The 23,284-nt window shown below is 40.2% G+C and overlaps 1 protein-coding gene across 1 annotated transcript in view; it reads left to right on the top strand.

The window, feature by feature from the left end:
- Nucleotides 1-8,562: 8,562 nt before the first annotated feature.
- Nucleotides 8,563-23,284, top strand: part of LOC135469191 (atrial natriuretic peptide receptor 1-like) — a 29,631-nt gene continuing 14,909 nt past the window's right edge. Inside the window, 1 exon segment of the mRNA XM_064747735.1 lies at nucleotides 8,563-8,931. Within this exon segment, the coding sequence (XP_064603805.1) occupies nucleotides 8,588-8,931 (344 nt within the window). The 5' untranslated portion in view covers nucleotides 8,563-8,587.

Here is a 23,284-nt window from a genome sequence, read left to right on the forward strand (position 1 = left end):
CCATAGCGACCTGCTGGCGTAGCTCAGTACAACACGACCCCCTGATTGATCTTGAGGTATAACTGCACCAAGGTGACGGTAGCTAGCTTCCACCTCCAAAATATAAGGTCTTCTGTAATGTTGGTATTCAAGAACTGGAGCTTCTGTGAGTTTATATTTCAGTTCCTAAAAGGCCTTATCACACTCTGCATTTCACGCACCCATCCCCAATGTCTTTGTCTTCCTGGTCTTACAGTAACGTGTTCCAGGGAGTATTGCATTTAATAGAGTTGCCAGCCCCAGGAACCTACACAAATCAGCCTCTGTGATCGGTGTTGGACAGTCTCGAACTGCGTCTTTTCTTCCTCAAGAGAAACTCGCCTCTGGAATTTTTCATAGAGCTCCAGTTAACCCGAAGGGCAGGCGGGTATACTCGTAACCCCCCCCCCCCCCCCCACACACACACACACACCAAATTCCAACCCTAAAAGCTGTCTTCTCCATATCTGTTTTAGCAACGGGAATCTGGTTAAACCCATGAGTGAGATTCAAGCTACTGAAACACTTCGGACCCTGGAGAGCATCCAATGCCTCTTCTATTGTGGGTAAGGAGTGTGCGGGAGTTTTCGTTTTAATATTCAGACCTCTGTAGTTATCTTGAGCTTTCTCGTTTGACACCCCTATCTAAAGCCTTCCTCAGACACTCCTTCACTTCAGGCCTGCAGCAACGATTCTCGCTGTGTTTCAGTCAATTTGCCTACGTCCATTCTGCACACCTGAACAAACCGATGGGGGTGCGAGGCTGTATGTAACGCATCAGCTAAAGAGAAATTGGTCTTGCAGAAGTATTCTACCGGTGGACTCAACAGTCACCAGTGATGGTCGAAGACGATAATGTGCGATAATGAAGTGCTCAAAGTGACAGGTTCCACCAATCCTGAAAAATCATCTGCAGGCCGTGCCGAACAAGTGAGTGTTGTGATCCTGAGGGCTGGAACCAACACTGGTTTATCATTTGCCACTTCCACCATGTGCACTGTATTTTTCTACTAGAGCCTAGACACTCGGGTTCCTTATAAAGAGCAAGAATGACTTCCCACTGTGCAGGTTTCTGAAGGCTAAGCTTACAGTCTTTTATAATCCTAAAAATGTTTGGTCCAATAATCACAGGTACATCCTGCTTTCTCTTTACCATGTCACTTTGAACGTCTTTAGCCACAAGAAAACCCATGCCATCAAACACATGATCGAAAAGCTTTATGTCAGTCTCAATGCAGCCCACAAAAGGAATATCCTGTCCCTTTGCTCCATAGATACGGATACATGACTCCACATTCATCGAGTCTTTATATACCAAGTGTCTCTTGAAAAACGATTCTGTCACTGTCGAAACTTGAGCCCGCTTGTCAAGAAGACATGGAACTTCGACATCATATAACACAACCAATGACTCTGGACAATCGCCAACTACTTTACGCATAAGTGAGTGAACATTGTGTGCACCTATTGTGTGGCTGTCCACAAGAGTCTCTACTTGTTTAAAGCTTTCTCTTTTTGACTTAACTTTGGACAGTTTCTTTTCAGGTGGTCAGGTGAATGGCAATGCCAATATGCCTGAAGATCCGCGAGACTGCTTGATGACTTTCAATAATTCATTTGTCTGCTGCTATTGTTGTTTCAGTTGCTGACCTTGAACATCGATGGCTTTCGCAACTGGGCCATTGTCTCATGGCACGCTACTGGATTTCTGCCGGTCCAGCGAATCACGAAGTTCAAAGAAAGACAACCGTGAAGCTCTTCATTCAGTGGTAAATCGTCCTTTCAGCCATGGCTCCCGACACGCCCTGCTGCAGGGTCCTTCTTAGTAATCCTGTCCTAAATGTCCACAAGTTCCAGAGAGCAAGTGAGAAGATCTTCTGGTGTTTGCACCACGATTACTGAGAATCCGGGAAGAGAATTCAGACCGGGAAAGTTTCCTGGCTTCTTGATTTTTCTGGATGGTCTCTAAACTTCTCAACCTTTTGTTCGGGAAGAATCAAAACATGTTTCCGATCAATTACTGCAGTTCTTTCACTTAGAATAGCGTTCTGTTCCTGTATCCATGCCTTCAACCTCTCAAGTTCTTCACATAGCTTTGCCATGGCACTGGAGTCACCTTCAGCCATTTTGTGGATTTACATTTGATAATTAATGAGAGATATGCACATTACAATTTCCGTGAGTGCTTAGAGTATAACGTAGTGCTAATTACCATTCCAGTAACATAACATACTTATAGTGGATCCAGTTATAAACACAAAGGTAAACACTGTACTGTTATAAGCATGTTTTAATTACTTCATCTCCGTTTCAACAACTGAAAATTGTACCACCTGCCTCAGCAAAAACATCCTGGGGCCTGGGGGGCCGTCTTCCCATAACAGATTTTGTCTGGTACTCGTCTTGGGAAATCCCACCGGTGCCACCATGTAAACGAGGTAGGAATATAAATGAGTGAAGAACCCATCAATTGGAATCAACCTGAGAGCCCTTTATTGTCCAGTGAGAACCAACAAATACACCCAGAAATAACCTTTGACAAAATTACTCCTCTGTTAGAAAGTATGTAAATTCACTATGGCATCATGCTATCACCAGTTTTACATGTTCTGTGATATAACATAAACGTTTAGCATCTTACACCTGCATATCACCAGTTTAACACGTTCTGTGATACAACATATGCTTTTAGCATCTTACGCCTGCATATCACCAGTTTTATACGTTCTGTGATACAACATATGCTTTTAGCATCTTACACCTGCATATCACCAGTTTTACATGTTCTGTGATACAACATATGCTTTTAGCATCTTACGCCTGCATATCACCAGTTTTATACGTTCTGTGATACAACATATGCTTTTAGCATCTTACGCCTGCATATCACCAGTTTTATACGTTCTGTGATACAACATATGCTTTTAGCATCTTACGCCTGCATATCACCAGTTTAACACGTTCTGTGATACAACATATGCTTTTAGCATCTTACACCTGCATATCACTACTTTTACACATTCTGTGATATAACAATAATTATTTCTTCTCTTTACACACATATATTCCTATCGTCAGTTTTACACTGATTTATAGTTACCCTTTTACTCATGTATGTCATCAGTTTTACACCAAAATGGCAATCATATGTTTACTCTTTTTCATATGTTATTTTCATATCCTGGGTTTTCATGGCAGGAATGATATAACACACATACCTCAAGCTTTTACTGCTTATACATATACACACATCATTACACATGTATGATATAACATTTCAGGATAAAGTTAATCAGGGGGAATAACCCATTCTCCTATTTTAAGAACACGTTTGAACACAAAAACTATGAAAATAGGACTACAGAAGTTCGAATAGAACTACAGGAGTTAGAACAAATTTATCTATAACAATAATGGTATGCCACCCTACCCTGATCTGCCAACTGGGTGGGTGTTAACATCATATAGTAATTCTTGTTGGCTAACTAGCGCACCATCTGTAACAAGTGGTATAGCCATCTCAGTAATGAACTTATCATGGACAGGAGGAATCCCTAACCATATATGTGTGACTTTCAATCCGTACTGTGTACCACAATTACTGTGTTCTATAATACCTTACAAAGAAAACAGCAAAGTAACTCACATGATGAATCGTCCAAAGAATCAAAAATCTCTGAAATGAGATAGCTCATCGGTATCTGCAAGATCTGTGTGACATAGCTAAAATGGCGGTTTCCGTTCCACAAGAAGGCTCACGCGCCACATAACAGTTTCCTTACGTTTCATCCAAAATTTAAAATATGTCAATATGCAATTAAGAAACTCCTAATTAATTATAGGTCAGAATACAAATTACGAACGAAGAAAAATATATGCTTGAAAGCAATTCTTGCAGAGTATGAAATGTCGGGTTGATACTAAAATCAGTACATAAGCCTAAATGGACTTTGCACAAAAATTACGGAAAGGAGCATAATATGTTTCGTTTGAACTACCGAGTAGCAGCCCTCACAAAAGGACTAAAAAAAGGTATGCAATTATAGGCATCTAACTCGATATCCTATTTGATAAAACGGTTTCAAGGCAAGCATATTGTGGAGAATGCGTTAGAAGGCATGAAATATTATGGTGAATGTAGAGTTCCTCTGAACTTGCATATTATATTTTTTTAATCTTATAAAAATATGATTGCGTGAACCAACACTGAGAATACTTCAGTATACCTTGCTACAACCTAACTAGACACCATTCCCGCAGGAAAAACGCTTTCAAATAGCAAGGCTATCTGCTTTTGATAAAACTTTTTTCTTTTGATAAAACAAATAGTATAAATCACATGAAGTTTACACATACATGGTCTTCAGTAATTGTACTTCATATTCAAGTAAGTTTTAATTGCTTGCCTGCATGACCAAAAATTATACCTCCCTGCTGCACCGAAGTGCACGATTTCATATTTAGTTGCAAGGGGTCCTTTTGGCTGTGTTGCTAATCAGTAGTCGATAGTGGATAGATTTTTAAAATCTAAATACCGTTAAAGTCAATACTCAATTTTAAGGATTTTTAAGAATGATTGCTACAATCATTCGCACCCTGCGGATGGTTTTGGGTTTCCCCAGGGCTCTGGTTTTCCTCCCACGATATTGCTGGCCGCCGTCATATAAGTGAAATATACTTGAGTACGGTGCAAAACACCAATCAAATAAATAAATAAATCACATAATCGATAATGATTCAAATCTTTTTTTTGTGTTTCAGACCATACAGTCAGGTTCTAATTAACAACTTATTTCATTCTTGTCATAGTGTTATTGGATAAGGACATCCATCTATTGCCAACCTACCTCCAATTGTGCACAGCTCAGATGTCTTTTGATAATCTACCCCTAATCACTCACAGCTGAGGTCTATTGCTAATCTACCTCCAACCACACACAGATGATATCTATTGCTAATCAACGTGTGTGATACATAGCTAATGTCTATTGCCAATCAACCTCTTATCACATACAATTGATATATACTGCTAATCAACGTGTATCATATACATTTATTTTATTCATTTGACTGGTGCTTTACGCTTCACGCAATGTAGTATTTCACATGCGACGGCTGCCAGCATTATGATGGGAGGAAACTCGACAGAACTCGTGGAAAATTCACGACCGTGCACAGGTTGCTGGAAGACCTACTCAGATACGACTGGAAAGGATGCAAGTGAGACCGGGTTAGGGTCTTAACTAAAAAGGCCACCGGGATGGTCAGCGTCATTTATCTTCCTTCCATGTCTAAGGTAGATAGGAAAACTCTCCAAAGCGTTCTCAGTTAACAACGGGCATTTATCATACATAACAACATGGGAGTGACCAGACTCTGAGGTACCCTTACAGGTCAACCCCCAAACCCTTTTTCCTTCCTCACTCTGCTTGAGAAAAAATTTATTTATACTTACAATTGTTTATTTACTTAACTATTAGTAACAGTTGCTGGTTTCAGGTATAAACTTGTTCTTTAATTACAAACACTTACTGATTAGTCAAATGCACGTGTGGAAAGTTAATCCCCACACTTAATCTACTTAACTATACATGTTAACAAGCTGGACACAGCTGACTACCCAGTTTATAGTTTGATGTAACTATTCGTATGACACATGTCCTTTACAACTATTTTACATATACATTACACTTGACGACTACATGTGTGTAAACAGCTAGTCTGTAACTAGTTTACTAGGAGTGTACACGAATTATTAGGATGATCAGTACATAGCTGGTCATACAAGTATGAGCTGGACATGAGATCTGTCAAATACGGCTCCATGATGTGCTTCGCTAATCAACGCCTAGCAAATTCAGCTGCATGATGTGTTTTGCTAACAAACGTCCATCAAATACAGCTGCATGATGTGTTTTGCTAACAAACGTCCATCAAATACAGCTGCATGATGTGTTTTGCTAATCAACGCCTAGCAAATACAGCTGCATGATGTGTTTTGCTAACAAACGTCCATCAAATACAGCTGCATGATGTGTTTTGCTAATCAACGCCTAGCAAATACAGCTGCATGATGTGTTTTGCTAACAAACGTCCATCAAATACAGCTGCATGATGTGTTTTGCTAATCAACGCCTAGCAAATACAGCTGCATGATGTGTTTTGCTAATCAACGCCTAGCAAATACAGCTGCATGATGTGTTTTGCTAACAAACGTCCATCAAATACAGCTGCATGATGTGTTTTGCTAATCAACGCCTAGCAAATACAGCTGCATGATGTGTTTTGCTAACAAACGTCCATCAAATACAGCTGCATGATGTGTTTTGCTAATCAACGCCTAGCAAATACAGCTGCATGATGTGTTTTGCTAACAAACGTCCATCAAATACAGCTGCATGATGTGTTTTGCTAATCAACGCCTAGCAAATACAGCTGCATGATGTGTTTTGCTAATCAACGCCTAGCAAATACAGCTGCATGATGTGTTTTGCTAATCAACGCCTAGCAAATACAGCTGCATGGTGTGTTTTGCTAACAAACGTCCATCAAATACAGCTGCATGATGTGTTTTGCTAATCAACGCCTAGCAAATACAGCTGCATGATGTGTTTTGCTAACAAACGTCCAGCAAATACAGCTGCATGATGTGTTTTGCTAATCAACGCCTAGCAAATACAGCTGCATGATGTGTTTTGCTAACAAACGTCCAGCAAATACAGCTGCATGATGTGTTTTGCTAATCAACGCCTAGCAAATACAGCTGCATGATGTGTTTTGCTAATCAACGCCTAGCAAATACAGCTGCATGATGTGTTTTGCTAATCAACGCCTATCAAATTCAGCTGCATGATGTGTTTTGCTAATCAACATCTATTAAATACAGCTGATGAATATTATTAATCAAACTCTGCCCAATACAACTGATGTATTTCGCTAATCAGCATCTGTTATATACAGGTGATGTTTATTTCAGCAAACCTCTACGACATACAGTTGATGCCCACCTCTATTATATCTAGTCAACGTGTGTTGACTATTGCTGATCAACTTATATCATATACATGAACTTCTATTATATTCAGGTTATCCACTGATGAGCATCTTATATCGTACACGATATATAAGATAGTATTTACCATAGGATGTAACTATTCTTAAATTACAGTTGTTCAGATATAAGAACCTTTGCGAACCTGGTATTGATTTGTCCTGTATCTGAAGGCACTGGTCAGAGCAGCTGACGAATGACCGGCGCACCAATCACAGCGCTGCCTTATACTGTGACTGCTGGCAGGGGTACCCTCCTCTCTATCACTTTCACTCTCTGTGCCCGCGCGGACGTGGAGTAGTACCAGAATTGATCACAGAAATTGGGTTTCTATGCGGTTTCAACGACTGTGTTGATGAACCAAAATGAAATAGCATCAAACTTGCACAGCCGAGAAATCAATCCACTCGTCAGGTGATTGGCACTACCATTATTGAAGCAACAGGGTAAATCTTGACACAGAAAATGCCGATGTCAACGCGGCCTAAAGATTCCCCGGCAAACCGCTCACGACGCCTCTTTTCAGCCATGTCGTTTGATTTACGACTGAAAATGTATGGTGTCAGGGAGGGGTCAGGCTTTCAGGCTAAACTACAACAGAGAGTGCAGATGGTGAAGTTGATTTCTGTGATGTTTCTGCCGATTTCTGCCGTGGTCGTCTTCTCGGCCATGAATCTATCGCGTTCCCTGCAGACGTTTAACAACGCCGAGTTGGCCCGCCAGACCGTTCTTCTGAGTCTACGAATGGACCATCTTGTCACCTCCCTTCAGCAGGAGCGGGGCAGGTCCGCCATGTACCTCAGTTCCGGAGGGGTGAACAGCGGGGCACTGGAAGCAGTCCAGAATATCCGCATAGCCACAGACAACATCGTGAAAACTTTCCAACCAAGTCTATTTGCTGATATCATCAGTACAGGCGCAGCTGGCGAAACGATAGACTTTATCAAATATCTCACAGACGAGAGGGAAAAGGTTGATAACTGTAGTGTGACATTTCAAGAAGCGATCCAAACATACACTCGTATAATAGCGGCAGTGGTCGCTGAACTGGCTTCCGGGCCAGGATTCTCCACCATTAACTCGTTACAGCAGATGTTTGTTGCTGCTAATTCCATCCTGCGTACCACAGACGTGTACGGAATACAAAGGGCCCTTGGATCGTCTTTTTACATAAACTGTGATATGCAGTTATCGGAGTACGAATGGTACACAAGTCTTACAGGTCAATCTACCGCCCTCGTTGCCTTTGTCAATACCTACGACGCTCTGTCCGGTCATCAAATTGCCAAAGAAATTAACGCTTTTGATACAGTTTTCGAAGGCATCAAAAGCTGCATGTGGAATGTGTCCTGTAAGGAATCATGTAGTGTCTTGACTACGGAGGAAAGATTTGAGAGGAGTTCCCAGTGGTTTGGTAATATAACTATGCTGGTTGATGCTATAGGTCATGTCCGTGCCAGGTTAAGTGACAGAATAGCAGAGGAATTGAATAATGTAACGTCTGACGCCAGACAAGAGATGATTATCTATGTGGTAGTCATGCTTGTTATCATCGTGGCATGCATCACGCTTAGTATTTGGTATGCCTCTTGTATTTATTCGCTGACGTCCAGAATACGGAATTATGCGTGGTCTGTGTCTCAGAAAACCCTTCAACTAGACGCTGAAAAGAAGAAGTCCGAAAAACTTCTGTATCAAATGTTACCTCGTCAAGTGGTGGACCAGTTACGAGTGAACAACTGTGTCCAAGCGGAACATTTCGACCAGGTGACCATTTTCTTTAGTGATGTAGTTGGTTTCACAGATCTGTCCAGTGTGAGCACGCCGCTCCAGGTGGTCGATCTGCTCAATAACCTCTACAGGTAAGTCATTTCTCAGGAAGTCGCTACCAGTTTTATTCCAAAACTTAACGAACTGTATTTTGTGACTAAACCTCAATTCTATACAAACGTTCGTTGTAACTCTCTCAGAAAAGGCTAAAGGCCAATTTCCAATAAATGTGACAATCACGTCTTCAAAACTAAAATGCTATAATTACGCTGTCTTTCAATGCGTGGAAACTGCTCTGTATTGAGTAAATTAACGGTCTTGTTAAATGACGTGGCCGTTTGTAATTATGGCTGTGCTGGTTGGTTCTGGTGGAAAGTAACCAGAAGTGTAAACTACAACTCCTTCAATACTCCCAGTAAGACGATGAATAAAATGAGAATACTGAGTAAATGTCTACAGCAGTCTTGGGTGTATTTTAGAGGGTAAATATAGTTCTGACCATTTCCGCGATTACACGACCTTGCTCTGGCCGTCACCAATGCCCACTCAATTGCCACGCCGAGATAAAAATAAACTTCCACGGGGTGTGCTCCATGATTCCATTCCACTAGATAACCAAGAGTTAATCAACCAATGGATAAAATGTAATGAAAGACGTACAGCTTAGAGAGCAAAACCAGAGCACAGACGACAGATAGTTCAAAATGGTCACACGCAACCGATGAAATACAGCCTCTTGTCAAGTTTAGGGTTTTATTCTAACTGTTTACGTAAATGGTTAAATAGTAGCAGATTACACGCCCCTAGCACCAATGCTTAAGGTAAAAAAATGCAGTGGCAATAGGCCTTGGCAAAATATGAATAGCACCCCTTGTCTATTTCTTTTAGAGACTCGCCTACATTCAGCTGTCTGTAAAATCAGTCATACTCGCTACCAAAATTGCCTTTAGTGAGTGACACCTAACAACCCAAGGTCTACACATCCATATTTTGGAGGTTCGTGTGAAAAAAATGAAATTAGAGCACTTTTTCTAATTTGTAATGTTAAACTCCAGAAGCCTTGCTTCGGCACCTGGGCCCGGTTTCACGTAGCACTCCTAACGTTACATTCACTGAACTATCACGCCAAGGAGTACTGTAGGCATTACGTCATCATGGTAGCTGCGAGTTCGTAATGTTAAGAGAGCTTCGTGAAATTGGGCCCTTGAAGTTATTACCTCGGGTGATGTGATAATTATTCAGAAACAAGTGGTATGCTGGACAATGGACGTGAAGAGTAACTAAAACCTGTAAATAATTCAAATATGGCCGTGTTAGAAACAGGGTTTAAAGTGAAGTCGATAGGAGTTTAGGTAACTGGTGTGTCCGCCCGTTCCCCAGCATGTCACTCGTTTTTTAATAATTATGACGTCACTCGAGGCAATCAGTTCTTGCCGTCGAAACTGTGATTATTAGAAAATGAATTAGAAAAAGTGTTATAATTTCTTTTTTTTTCCAGGATATAAATTTTCCACATATCGAGGCGTAGAGCTTGTGTTGTTACGTGTCATTGATTAAAAGCACATTTTTGCAGCAGGTATGACTAATTTTACAAAGAGCTGAATATATTCGACTCATTAAAAGAAATAGACTATAATTCAGTGAGATTGTCATATACAGGATACTCTTGGTTTGGTGGACAAATTGTGAGCCTTATAAATTATCAATAGTACCTAATCCACACAGTTTGACGCATGCAGGATCGCCCAAATGTCCACTAATACTCACCAAAACACACCTGAGTTCCATTTCCGGTGTACAACGCAGGTGATGGCGCCCCTGCCTTCACCGAATCCTACATCGGTTGAGTCGGTGGCGTGTGTTGTAGCGTCTTAGCGCATGCTACTTAGTACGACTTCCTGAAAATTGGCTGTGACACTGTGTCGCCCGAAGGCCACTAAATCTGCCACCAGCGGCGAACGTATCCACAAATGGAACTCACCCCTTCAGAGCAAGGCGTCGTTTAACTGCCTGCGCTTATTCTTTAGAAATTATCGAACCCCATATCGTCTTTCAAATTGAAAAATGCAGCCCATTTCTTCCACCGCTTTCAACACATCCGTTTCGTTTTTCTCTTTGTTCCGATCGGGGTAATTTCAGGGTACCACAGAGAGAGTAAAATGTATCCATTTCCTAGTTTTCTTCAGAGGGAACATCTTCGTTTACTTGGGCGCCAGAACCGTGCGCAGCGCTATTGCGCACCTTGGCTTCCGGCCGACATAGCAGACGAGATTAAGTCTGTCATTCACTTATCTCAGTTTGTTGAAAGTTCATAAATTAGATAAAGTCAGTATAAACCCGTTTAGGAGCAATAGAGATGGCTGTGGTCCTTTTTCTTCATAGGGGAAATATAACATAAAAGACTTACAGCATAGAGATGAAACCAGAGCAGTCACGAAAGCATGATAGCCTCCATGCTCCTCGCGTTACGTGGGGTAGAACAAACTCTGCGAGACTATGTGATCTAAATAGAGTCTTTACAGTACAAGCAGCGAGGAATGTCTGTAGATGGCGTGCCACCTGTATGTCTAAGCAATCAATGACCACTTTGGCGCCAGGAACGTATAAAACATGTCATCAAAGATGTGAAACTGCAAAGTAAATAGCTTAAATAAAAGCTAAATAGCTAAATAAATAGAGTCAATTCAGAAAGTTGCGGATAGCTCCTCCCGAAAGGTACAATCACCCAATTTTTTATGAAAGAAAGTGAACATTAGAGCAGCTGTCGCAAGATTATTATTTTGTAATATATTTTTCTGAAGTCATAACACTTTCTAATGTTTTTAAACGAAGCATGGGAAAGTTCCACTTTAAGGGTATATACAGTTGAATTATAAAAAAAAGATTGTTTGAGATATGAGATATCTTTTTCTAATTGGATAACAGAATTCATGGAATTCTATTGATTTATTTGTTTGATTGGAAGGCTGGTTAATACCACATTATTGTAGGAAAATATTGTCCGAAGCATATTCCCATGTGCGACAAGTGTCAGATACACCCACACGAATTTGTTTTGAGACAACGAAGAAAGTTGAAAAATCACGTGACCCATGGATGGCCGCAACTGCACATGTAGTGAGTGTATAAAAACGTTACACACAGTGTGCTGGACTTGCACTGACTAAAAACCACCAAAGTAATTCCTCGATTGACTCCAGAACAACGCGAGAGGGCCCTGTGACCCATGCCCAGATTGCCAGGACCTTCGGCTGCTCTCGTGTAACTGTGTCAAACTTGATGCAACGTTACAGACACACAGGGCAGACATCAGACAGGCCAAAAACAGGCAGGCCTAGGGTAACTACGCCCAGAGGAGACGGGTACCAGCTCACTTTACACCTGTGAAGCCGCTTCCTGATAGTGGCGTCATCGTCAATCAAATGCCTTAGGTCACCGGGTCAGTCGGCAGACCATGTCCAGGAGACTCCTGGCTCACGGAATTAGGGCCTATTGACCAATCAGATGGCATTTGTTGACAGCCAAACATCGTCGCCAGAGGTTTCGATGTGCTTGAATTGTACGCCGTAGGCAGCGACGTGATTGGCAACGTGTTGTTTTCACGGATGAAAGCCACTTCTGCCTGTTCCGAGCCGATGACGCACAGCGAGTTTATCGTCGCAGAGGCGAACGAACGGCTGCATCATGCGTCCAGGAGGTGGTACCGTTTGATGGCGGCAGCGTGATGGTGTGGGGTGGGATTTGTGGAGAGGAACGGACACCACTTGTCATCATCTAAGGGAACCTAACAGCTAAACGTTACGTGGATGAAATTCTGCGTCCTGTTGTCCTGCCGTTCCTTCAACAGCAGCCATGTGGTGTCCTGAACCAGCATGACAACGCCAGATCCCATTCAGCTCGACTTGTGCAGAACTTTTTAGACGCCAACGACGTCAACATCTTGCCGTGGCCTGCACGTTCCCCAGATATGCCCCCTATAGAATCCCTTTGGGACATCATGGGTCGTCGAGTAAGACAACGGCCACACTTTGCAGCCAAATGACAAGAACTGGCGTTCGCTCTACAAGATAAATCGCAACGAATCCCACGTCATCTCATCAGACGACTGACTTTTTCTGTACGTCGGAGAGTTTTTGCATTCATTGAAGCAAGGGGTGGCCACACAGGATATTGATAGGTTTTGATATTGACTGATTTTAAAAATAATCAGTTTTTTGTATACTCTGCCCATTCTTAACCAAGATGGAATGGCTATTTCGCTACCCCTACTCTGTTTGTTCACTATATAAGCTGATACTGTCTCTCTCGGCATTCTGAGAACCAGTCAGTTAGTGACAAGTCATTTACTATTAGCGTGATTAGCAGCAGTATAAAGATTTACTTGGCCCGTGTCAGGTAGTGCGTGATACAGTGGTAATACTAACTTTACAATAAAGAAGCTACGGGTGGGGTTAAGACTTGTATAATTGTCATCCATTTCAGATAAAACTATGATCAATACCTTGTAGAGTGTGATATAATCAGCATCCTGCACATCGTTTTATGATAAGCATTTTACATATTGTGATATGATCAGTGCCCTCTACATTGTTATATGATCAACAGCCTAGATTGCGATAAGATCGATATCCTATAGATTCTGATATGATCAGCACCATGTAGTTTGCGGTATGATCAACAGTCTGCAGGTTGTGATATGATCAGCACCCTGTAGATTGTAATATTATCAGCACCCTGTACATTGTGATATGATCAACACCGTGTAGATTGTGATATGATCAATACCCTGTATATTGTGATATGATCAATACCCTGTAGATTGCGATATGATCAATACCTTGTAGATTGTGATATGATCAGCACCCTTCAGATTGTAATATGATCAATGCCCTGTAGATTGTGATATGATCAATACCTTGTAGACTGTGATATGATCAGCTTCCTGCACATTGTGATATAAATGCAGAGAATAGCACAAAAAGTAAAACCAGAACAGTGACGACAGTGGGACAGTCGGCAAATGGTCACACTTAACTGATGAAACACGGCCTTGTTTGTATACCGCAGTTTTACTGTGTTATTTATAGGGTATGGGCTCAATACCTTACAGATTATGGTATCGGACGCACAGCTGTGTGCTTTGATCAATGCTTTTTTTTTAAGTCAAAGCAATTGCCTTTTGAAGACTATTTGACTTCATGGCGTGACGTAAACAAGCAGCATTAATTATCAACCTCGGTGAAATCGGAATAATAGACAGTTGCGGGTTTTCGCTGTTATTCCAAGGTATGCAAATACTAACATATTTTTTTTTTCTGAAGTATTTGGAAACTGTGACGGATCCTAAATGATGTACACATGTCTATATGTTTAGCAGTGTGAGGACCTGGGAAATCTTGTGTGAGTGGATATCCCAAAAAAGCTACTCATTTGCCTTGAACAAACAGGTTATGTGCGAGCGGGAAGGACTGCCACGTTGATAACGGATGGAGATAGGCTATATACAACACAGAGAATCTTAATATGGAATAACTTATTCATAACATAAGCGAAATTGTTCCTTTGAAGCAACCAGGAAGGTGTGTGTTGTTCATTGATTACAACTTATTAATAAATCGTGTGTTTGGTTAATGACAACAAATTTACCGCTATATGTGAGCCCTGGCATAATGATTTATTTATTTATTTGATTGTTCCATAACACAATGGTTTGCGTGCAATGTTCAGTCACTGTTCAATTAAATGCGCGGTGCCGCCATTCTTAAGATCAAAGAGAATAATATGTTTCAACTCTGCTGATATGAGTAATGAATTTTCACTATATTCACCATTTGGCACATAGCACTGACGTCTACGGTAGTCTCTTATAAGCCCACGTATGCTAGTCAACAATAAAAATGAAAACTGTTGAAAAATACCGACACACATAGGTACGGACATCAGGTTGGATATGTCAAAACTATATACTGGATACAGCTTCATGGTATAAAAATCATATAGAGTTGAGTGAGTGAGTGCTTAGGGTTTAACGTCGTACTTAACAATTTTTCAGTCATATGACAACGAAGGAATCCTTACAGTGCATGTAATGCTAATGTGCCTCATTGTTGCATGACGGATTTCCACCGCTCTTTTATGTAGTGCTACTTCACTGAGACGACTTACCGAAGGCAAGTAAGCCGCCCCGCCCGAGAAATTATGCTGATATAGGTCAACCAGTCACTGCACTATCTCTTGAATGCTGAACACCAAGCAAGGAAGCTATAACTTCCTCTTTTAAGGTCAAAGGTGTGACCCGACCTAGGGGTGACCCTGGATCTACCGCCCCCGAAGCCGACGCTCCACCAGCGGGGTCACCGGGGTTGGTCATATAGAGTTGAAGGAGTGCATTCACCATAGCAGTGACTGTGTCCTGAAAGTAACATTTTGGTACTCATTTGTTCCAAAATATCAGGAACGGTGTAGCAATTAATGGACGGAAATGAAATGACTTACATGTACGCATGCATATGGCTGGTTTGGAGGTCCGTAGTATTATATTTATGACCGATATGCTGTTACCTTTTCTCTTATTAAACTTTTAACAGAGAAAGCCCAGTGCCCACTTGGGCAAAGATATCGTACGTACCGATTGTAACCCCTAATATGGATTGTAAACACTGGTAAGGTAACTTTTTGGAGTGGTGATAGTACGTCACACAATAGTGGTCTCTATAAATGGAAAATTTAGCGCTCAATAACTTTTCTTGCCTTCATTTTCAAAAGTTCTACATCATAATGGTTCAGCAGATAAGGAAAAAATTCATGTAACATCTTTTTTAAAAAAATAAATAGCACTCTTTCCAAACAGAGTCAATAATTAATAACTAACTGTATACCTAAGCCTAGTATTTGTAGGCCTACTTCACGTTAATTTTTGGGCGATTGTACATATTTACAAGTGTCGACCCGATTGTAATTTCTGATTGTAAGCTGGCCAACGACTATCAAATGTATCATACCGTACAATGCCTTTGTACAAAAGGGAGCCGAGTTTATTTAGGGCTACGATTATGACCTTAGTTATTTACAGTCAACTTAGGCTTATCCTTTCATGCGAACGGCCCAAATTTTTTTTTTTTTAGAAATAACCCCAAATCCCCTATATTTCAACAGACTTTCTATGGATGTGCCACATTCTGCAAGTTTATAGCATGTTGTACATATGAAAATATTTAGCAAATGACAAGACTTTACTTGTAATCACAACCATGTCAGTACTTTAAGACACGATCTGTTGTCTCGATATCAGCCAACCATTGTCGATTCTGTATGACGTAGACTTGTATGTCAGAGTTCATAGTTGACTGTTTTTTCTAAAAGCTTCGTCTTCAGTGAGGAGCTGAAGAGTTAAGGGCGAGTGATGAATGTAAAAAAAAGTAAAACCCTGTTGGTAGGATTCATTGACTTATTGTTTATGGAGATAAAGGTAATTGTGGGTGACTATTCTTGCGTGGTTGTCATAGCAACGACGGCGGTTGGATTCAGCTAGTAGATCCCAGGTGGAGGTATCACGATTAATGACCATCCGATGACGTTTGAGCCTTGACCACATCTAACAAAACTTCACTTTGTTGGAAATTGCTTAAAGTAGTCCCCTGGGAGGTGCGCTTTGGATTATCAAATGAACAAATCATGAGTAGATCTGTATGAAAGTACAGTGTTTAGAGCCACAAGGAAAGCTGCAACAAAGGATAATTATTGGATGCCGCCTTATTCCAGAGGTAATTTTATCAAGGCCTGCTGTTAGCCTGGCGAGGATTCTGTAGTTTTCTAAAACTGTTTCTGCTGTGAATCATTGCACAAATTTCCGTTCCCTTTGGCTCTTTGGAATATATGTTGGTAACAGAGGAATTAAAAAATAACCTTGTAGGTGGTATTTTGAAAACAGTGGTAAACATTTTACTAAGGGTCGATTCTTTGATCTTGCATTAACTAAATACGCTCCTAATAAAGAAAGACACATTTTTTATCCTTTGTGGTATACATATAAATAGGTTTGTTTTTTCCTCAACATCTAAATATGTTTTTATGTTTCTCAGCTAGCTCTTCAGTACTTATGTGTTATTGGTGTGTCTCCTGTCGAGTTCTAGGTCATCGTTGTCTTGTATTATATTTTGAGCAATGAAATATAGGTTACCTCAGATGTAGTTTGCTAAAGAATGGTTGGTAGGCTTTGGGTTCTGTTTTCCAGAACCTTTTCTTAAACTAAAGTATATATATATATATTTTTGCATAGGTATTTGATTGCTGTTCAATGCCATACTCAAACGTTTTTATCCCCCGGCCTACTTCAATTTTGTTTGGACAAAATTCATATTTGGCTTGTTTGCTCGGCGCAAATGACCTTTGACGTACATTATTACGTTAAAGTTTATATTTTACTTGTTACGCTGTAGTTCCAAAAGTACTCAGCCAAATTCAATGAAATCTTCATACACTTAATGACTTGTAGATCCCCCAGATCATGTTTTATGATCACGATGAGTGATCTCTTGGCCAGCTTTCTTCACTCAGAGTTCATAGTTGGCTTGCTATATATCATCTGATGAGACAAAAGCAACGGAACTTCGCACAAGGATTCACATTAGAATCAATGCGTTTAACCTTAGACCATCATTCACTTTCGTAGGTGATAAATTTATATTTAGCTCTAGCTCGAATAAACGCAGTATCTCCAGAATTAACAGTATGCTGGGCAATAGCGTATTCAGTCTTTATGGCTGGGTGACCGTAATGCAAAGAACTGCACAGTCGAACGATGGTAAACAGTTTTTGACATCGATGGAAACGTTATCACCTTGGTCATAACATTTTCCATCCAGGTGAAAATGCTCGTGGTACAAAACGTCTCGTTCCTTTTCTCTGGGGCCAAATACTAAAGATTTAGGATATTAGTTCTTCCAGTATGTCTTTGTTCCAGGTTTCTTGCAGTTTACAACCAGTGCCCAGATGTTATTCAAACGTTCATTAGGATTTAAGGCTGATATTAACTTCTATATGGTATATAATGTTTTGATGAGAACAGTATTATAATTTCAGTTGGATTTAACTTGTGTCCACTTTTGAACAAATCTTGGAAGATGCTGACAGAACGGTTATCATCTGTGCTATTCTGTTTAACAGCTGTATTTCTTAGGGCTAATTTCTTAGTTTTTCGGTGGTTTGTGTTGAGAGCTGTTTTGGAAATTGGTCTTGTGGTAAATGACCGGAACTTCCATGTTTGTTGACGGTTGGGATTTGAAAGTCTGTTTAACGCCTATAGATATACACAGTAATAGTACTCGTTGGCATATTTATGGCTATAGCTGTTTTTTAATTACCATACAAAGCATAAACGGATGTGTTGAATAACTGATTGTTGTTGTTCCGCATGTCTCAAGCGTAAACACCGATACAAAGCCGCTGTTCATAAAAGTATATGGGTTCTAAAACTGAATAACAAGCACAGCAATAGGGCTGTTGTAGCAGAAGTTGCCGTGTTGAAGATCATGAAGTCAGTTCATAGAATTTTATTGAACAAAGCACGTCAAACGCGGGGCGCAATGAATGTGTTGCTAAGCGATAGCTTTTGTAAAAAGTAACAGAAACACATCTCAACGTGAGTCACAGCTAGCGTATTATTCAAACGTAACCAACGAGACAACCACAGTGGCTACCTGAATCTTCCTCGCTGGATCGTGTAACGTTCCCTCGAAGTATCAATGACCAAAGCAGTCGTTCATTTAACATAGAATTCTGTAGCTAACACACAACTGTCAGTATATACCTCTCTTCTACATGGACACAGGCACTGATAAGACACTATTTTAGATTTTGAGCAATCGCGCCGTAGAATTATTGCATTTCTAGTCATGTGGTATTTTCAATTAAATACGGGCGCTTTTGTTGCCCGTGAGTGTTCTGTTTTCTGTACCATCCAACTTTGTTGAAACGGAAATGTGCATGTGTATTTTTTGTCAACAAGTTGAGACAAGTTGAGTGAATGAAGCCAATCAGCAGGCGTGTAGAAATAACGTGACCGTCTTAAGGCACGTGACCCGGGTAAAATGGCGACGTCAAAGGCGAAAGAGAGAAACTACTCTCACGATGAGACAGTGCCGTTGATACAGGAGTATAGCCACGGCAATTTAACGCAGCCGACAAACCCACGAGACGATGCTTTCCGGCTGCTCGTGACTGTGTCTCATGTATTGGAGATAAAGATGGAAATTTCCCTCCAATTTATCGAAAGTTTGGTAAAAAAAACGAAAAAAAAAAAAAAAAAAAAAAAACAGCTCAACACGATTCAACACACAACAGTGTACCTGCGAAGACCGTGGTAGAACAACAGCGTCATTATGTAAGTAGGTTATCGCATTCGCTTGAGGTGTTTGATCTCGGGTTATACCCTTACAGAGGTTATACAATTCGTAGACGTATATGTGGCTCTCGATGAGATGGTCAGATAGTGATTTGGACAAATGAAAACGGTCAAAAATTCACGTGTACCAGGGTTTGTTGAAAAATGTGTTAGCGGACCAAATAGCCAATGCAGTTGTCCACAGGCCAAATATAACAACAGCAGATTTAGTTCATATTTAATATAACGTAATATTTAATATACACAAATATTTTTGGGCAAAGTGTAAACTTGAAGCCTTGGCTTAATGTTAAATCTGGTGTTTGGTCTGAAAGACAGTTTTGCAAAACCCGGCCATGGGCTTGACTACAATTGGTGCCTTGCACCCTGTCACCTTATCTACTCGACTTCACCGAGTTTGTGTGGTTCTACATGTAGTTATTTTCGGGCATGTTGGATCAAAGCAGAATAATACCAGTGTCTGTCTGAGCTGTCTCTACCATAATGTTCTGTCTTTAGTTTTGGACAATGCGGCATGTTGCATACGGCGACGTGAATCGTCAGTTGTAACAAACAAATGTCATTCAATGCATAGCGTGTTTATTTCAATTTTGAATAATCACACAATAAATTAGACAATGGCTGTATCAAATCGATATGTGGGTGAAAGCCACAAGATAAACCGGTGAGAAATAACCCCTGAAGTCATTTCTCATATATACATAGACAAGTTCGAATAAAATCTAACTAATCTACCACTCCGATTTGAACAATTGGGCTAAAACATCATACATGCATGCATACCGGTTGACTACGTTGTATATCTGGGTTTTGTCAAGTAGGGACATGCCAGGCAGGACATTCAGGTAAAGAGCTATATAAAATGATGAAAGCGTGTACATGTATAAGGTGATAGTTGTCTCAACATTGCTAACACAAGTAAAATTAAGCATCATTGACCTCTTTAGCTCAAACGGTTAAAGCGCTAGCTCGCTGCATTTTTTCCCTGCCCTGTCCAATGGGGTCGTGTTCAAATCCAGCTCTTGCTGGTTTAATTGCGGCTTTCAGTCATGAGATTTTTAAGACACCTTGCGAACGGCGGTGGGTCATTCCGGACACTCCGGTTTCCTCCACCCACAAAACTGATCGCTGTGCTACAGTGGGAAATTCCTGAGTATGACAAGCAACACCAGTCAAGTAAATAAATAAATAAACAAATAAATAAATGAACGGCATCATTAACTAAGTGTTAAATTATTGCGCAGTTTCATTTTGGATGTTTTTCATGTTATCATACACATATGGTTTGTCAGATATTTTCAATGTAAAGGCATGACCATCCCCAGTCCCTACACAAATATGCCAATGTCATTTGTTCAGCATGATTCACTTAATTGTTTTTCTTCTACCTGTAATACTTATTTGTTTTTGCTCAGAGGCTCTACTGGGCAGGAATGTTTGCGTTTTGATAATCAACTCAAGTCGCCAGGCATATTTACAACATACGTGGTACATGTATCGCCGTGGGTTATATGCCCCTGGCATTAGACCAGTAAATGAAGGTAAGGTGCATATTAAATATAACAAAGTAAACTTAACCGTCACATATAATGACGTCCACGGGGAGGGCTTTGGTGATTGTGAAATACTAAATGATAGATATATGATCTCGTTTATTCCGGAGAAACATCTTTGACAAGCAGTCAGTGCCAAGAAATGGTTCATTCCTCGCCAGACACCATGGCACTGTGTAATGGCATGATCTTAGCTCTATCTTATTATAGAATAATATGTGTGTATGACGGTGTCAATCATTCTGCTTTGCTTTGGTTGAGAAGTCAATATTTGAGCGTATCACATGCCTTGAAGATTATGCAGTTTTACGAACTGCTTAATCGGGCGAGCTTCCGGTATTCTCTGAATGCCTTGTTGACAAATCCTCTGTAAACATATTTGGATAACTGGACATTTGTTCTGACCGTGGCGGTAATGGAATTTTCCATTGGCCTTTTCCATACAGATACATTGTGTAATGACGACAGCCTGTCTATCAATAAGGTATCACGGAATAGTCTATAAAGAGTTGGATATGATATGATTGAAACTTGACAATATGACTGGCACTAGACTGAGAAGGTGACATTAATTTAGGGCACAGTTCGTGGGAGACACGTTGGACAATATGAACGCGGAAGGAGGTTAAACTGTCATGGACTTTCACTAACCAATGCGGATGCACGTGTTGCCCTTGATAAAAGGACGGTTCAACTTTTATTTCTTGATGTCGCTCTGTAATTATGTTTATGCCAAGTAACATTTATTGTTCCTTTTCCGACTTTTGCCGTCTAGTTACCAAAGCGAATTAAAACGAAAGCGATTTATCTGATATATGTGTGATATCCATTTGAAGCAGACACTTCTAGGTCTTTCCCCATTACCGTTTACAGCTGGAAAATCAATATGTCTATTCTTTTCCCTTAGAATTCCCATAAGCCGTGGATGTGACGTCATTATATGCTACAAGGTTTTTCGGGCCACATTGTTGATGCGAATATTTTCTCCGTTAATAATCGTTAATATATCTAAGAACGAGATATACGGCAAATAATCCTTTTAATGCTGTTATACTTCATTGAGTAAATGAGGATAAATCCTGCTCTTTCCGGTCCTTCTCTGTTCTGCAGACCAAGATCTCCGACCATGGTTTCAGCAGCGGGAACTCAGGCTGGTGATTTATAACGGGACACTTGTTTTCTTTTTTCTTTTTTTTTTATGGAGAACCGACACTTTTCACTAGCGAAGTTCCAGTCTATATTTGGTTCTCAAAAGGCGCTATACGTTTCTTTGTCGCACAGCTATTCAGAAGTTGTTCTTAAATGGGCGAATCCAAAAGACCAAAGACTTAATTAAAGATGGATTTGGACTTGATAGTGAAGATTTGGACATGGTAGTGGGGGATTTGGACTTAGTGGGGGATTTGGACTTAGTGGGGGATTTGGACATGATAGTGGCGGATTTGGACTTAATAGTGGAGGATTTGGACATGATAGTCAACTATTTGGAATTGATAGTGGGGGATTTGACATGATAGGGAATTTATACATGATAGTGGTAGATTTGAACTTGATAATGGTGGATTTGGACTTGAAAGTTGTGAATTTGGACTTGATAGTGTTATATATTATTACATGTTATTTTACAAGAACATTTCCACCTCCTTTTGATACTTTTAATATTGATAATCGAAAATACATTTATATAAATGCGAATGAATACAAAATACATTTGGGTTGTTAATCACGTGTATTGATAATTCTCAACGCATACTAATATCGTTCAGGATATGACAAGAATCAGGTAGGGACGGATTCCGAAAATTGCATACTAACTTATCAGCCAGTTTTCATGCCATCATCAATAAAACAACAATAAAATCTTGTTCGTATATCGTTTGTTTGCATCGGATGTTTCATTGTTTTTGATGAACTGTTTACTGATGAAATATCGGATGACGAAAATTATATAGGGACAAATATTTATGTTGAATTAGCGAGTATTTATTTATACTGAATATTTAATAACTGTGACTTTTGTATATATTTACTCTTTTGTATATAATATCTCTTACTTTACTGAAACAGTATTTACACAATCTGCTTTTGATACTTGACAAGTTTCGTGCTTAGCGATATTGTAACAGGTGCACAACGTAATGGAGGGTGAAAAAGAGAAAGTCCGGACAGGATTTTGTCCGCAAACAATCAGAACCAAATTCATCACGGTTTTATTTGGTTTTTCTCAAAGTTATGATCAATGTTCTCCCCAAGATGCCTCGTAATTATGACAGTTTTGTTGGAAAACGTCAAGGCTTGACGACTAAATGGCTTCATTAGTTTACCAATTCGTGTGTTGGAGGTCAGACAAAAAGGAAAAAAATTAAATGGATTTGGCAGCCTAAGTTTTTCAGAATTGGCACTTCTTCAAGAAGACTTAGTTGATAATACATAGCCACATCACGCTCATATTTCATGTAATAAAGAGAGATGGTCGAATGAAAATTTGAT

The sequence above is a fragment of the Liolophura sinensis genome, chromosome 6 (assembly GCF_032854445.1).
Source record: "Liolophura sinensis isolate JHLJ2023 chromosome 6, CUHK_Ljap_v2, whole genome shotgun sequence".
NCBI classification, from domain to species: domain Eukaryota; kingdom Metazoa; phylum Mollusca; class Polyplacophora; order Chitonida; family Chitonidae; genus Liolophura; species Liolophura sinensis.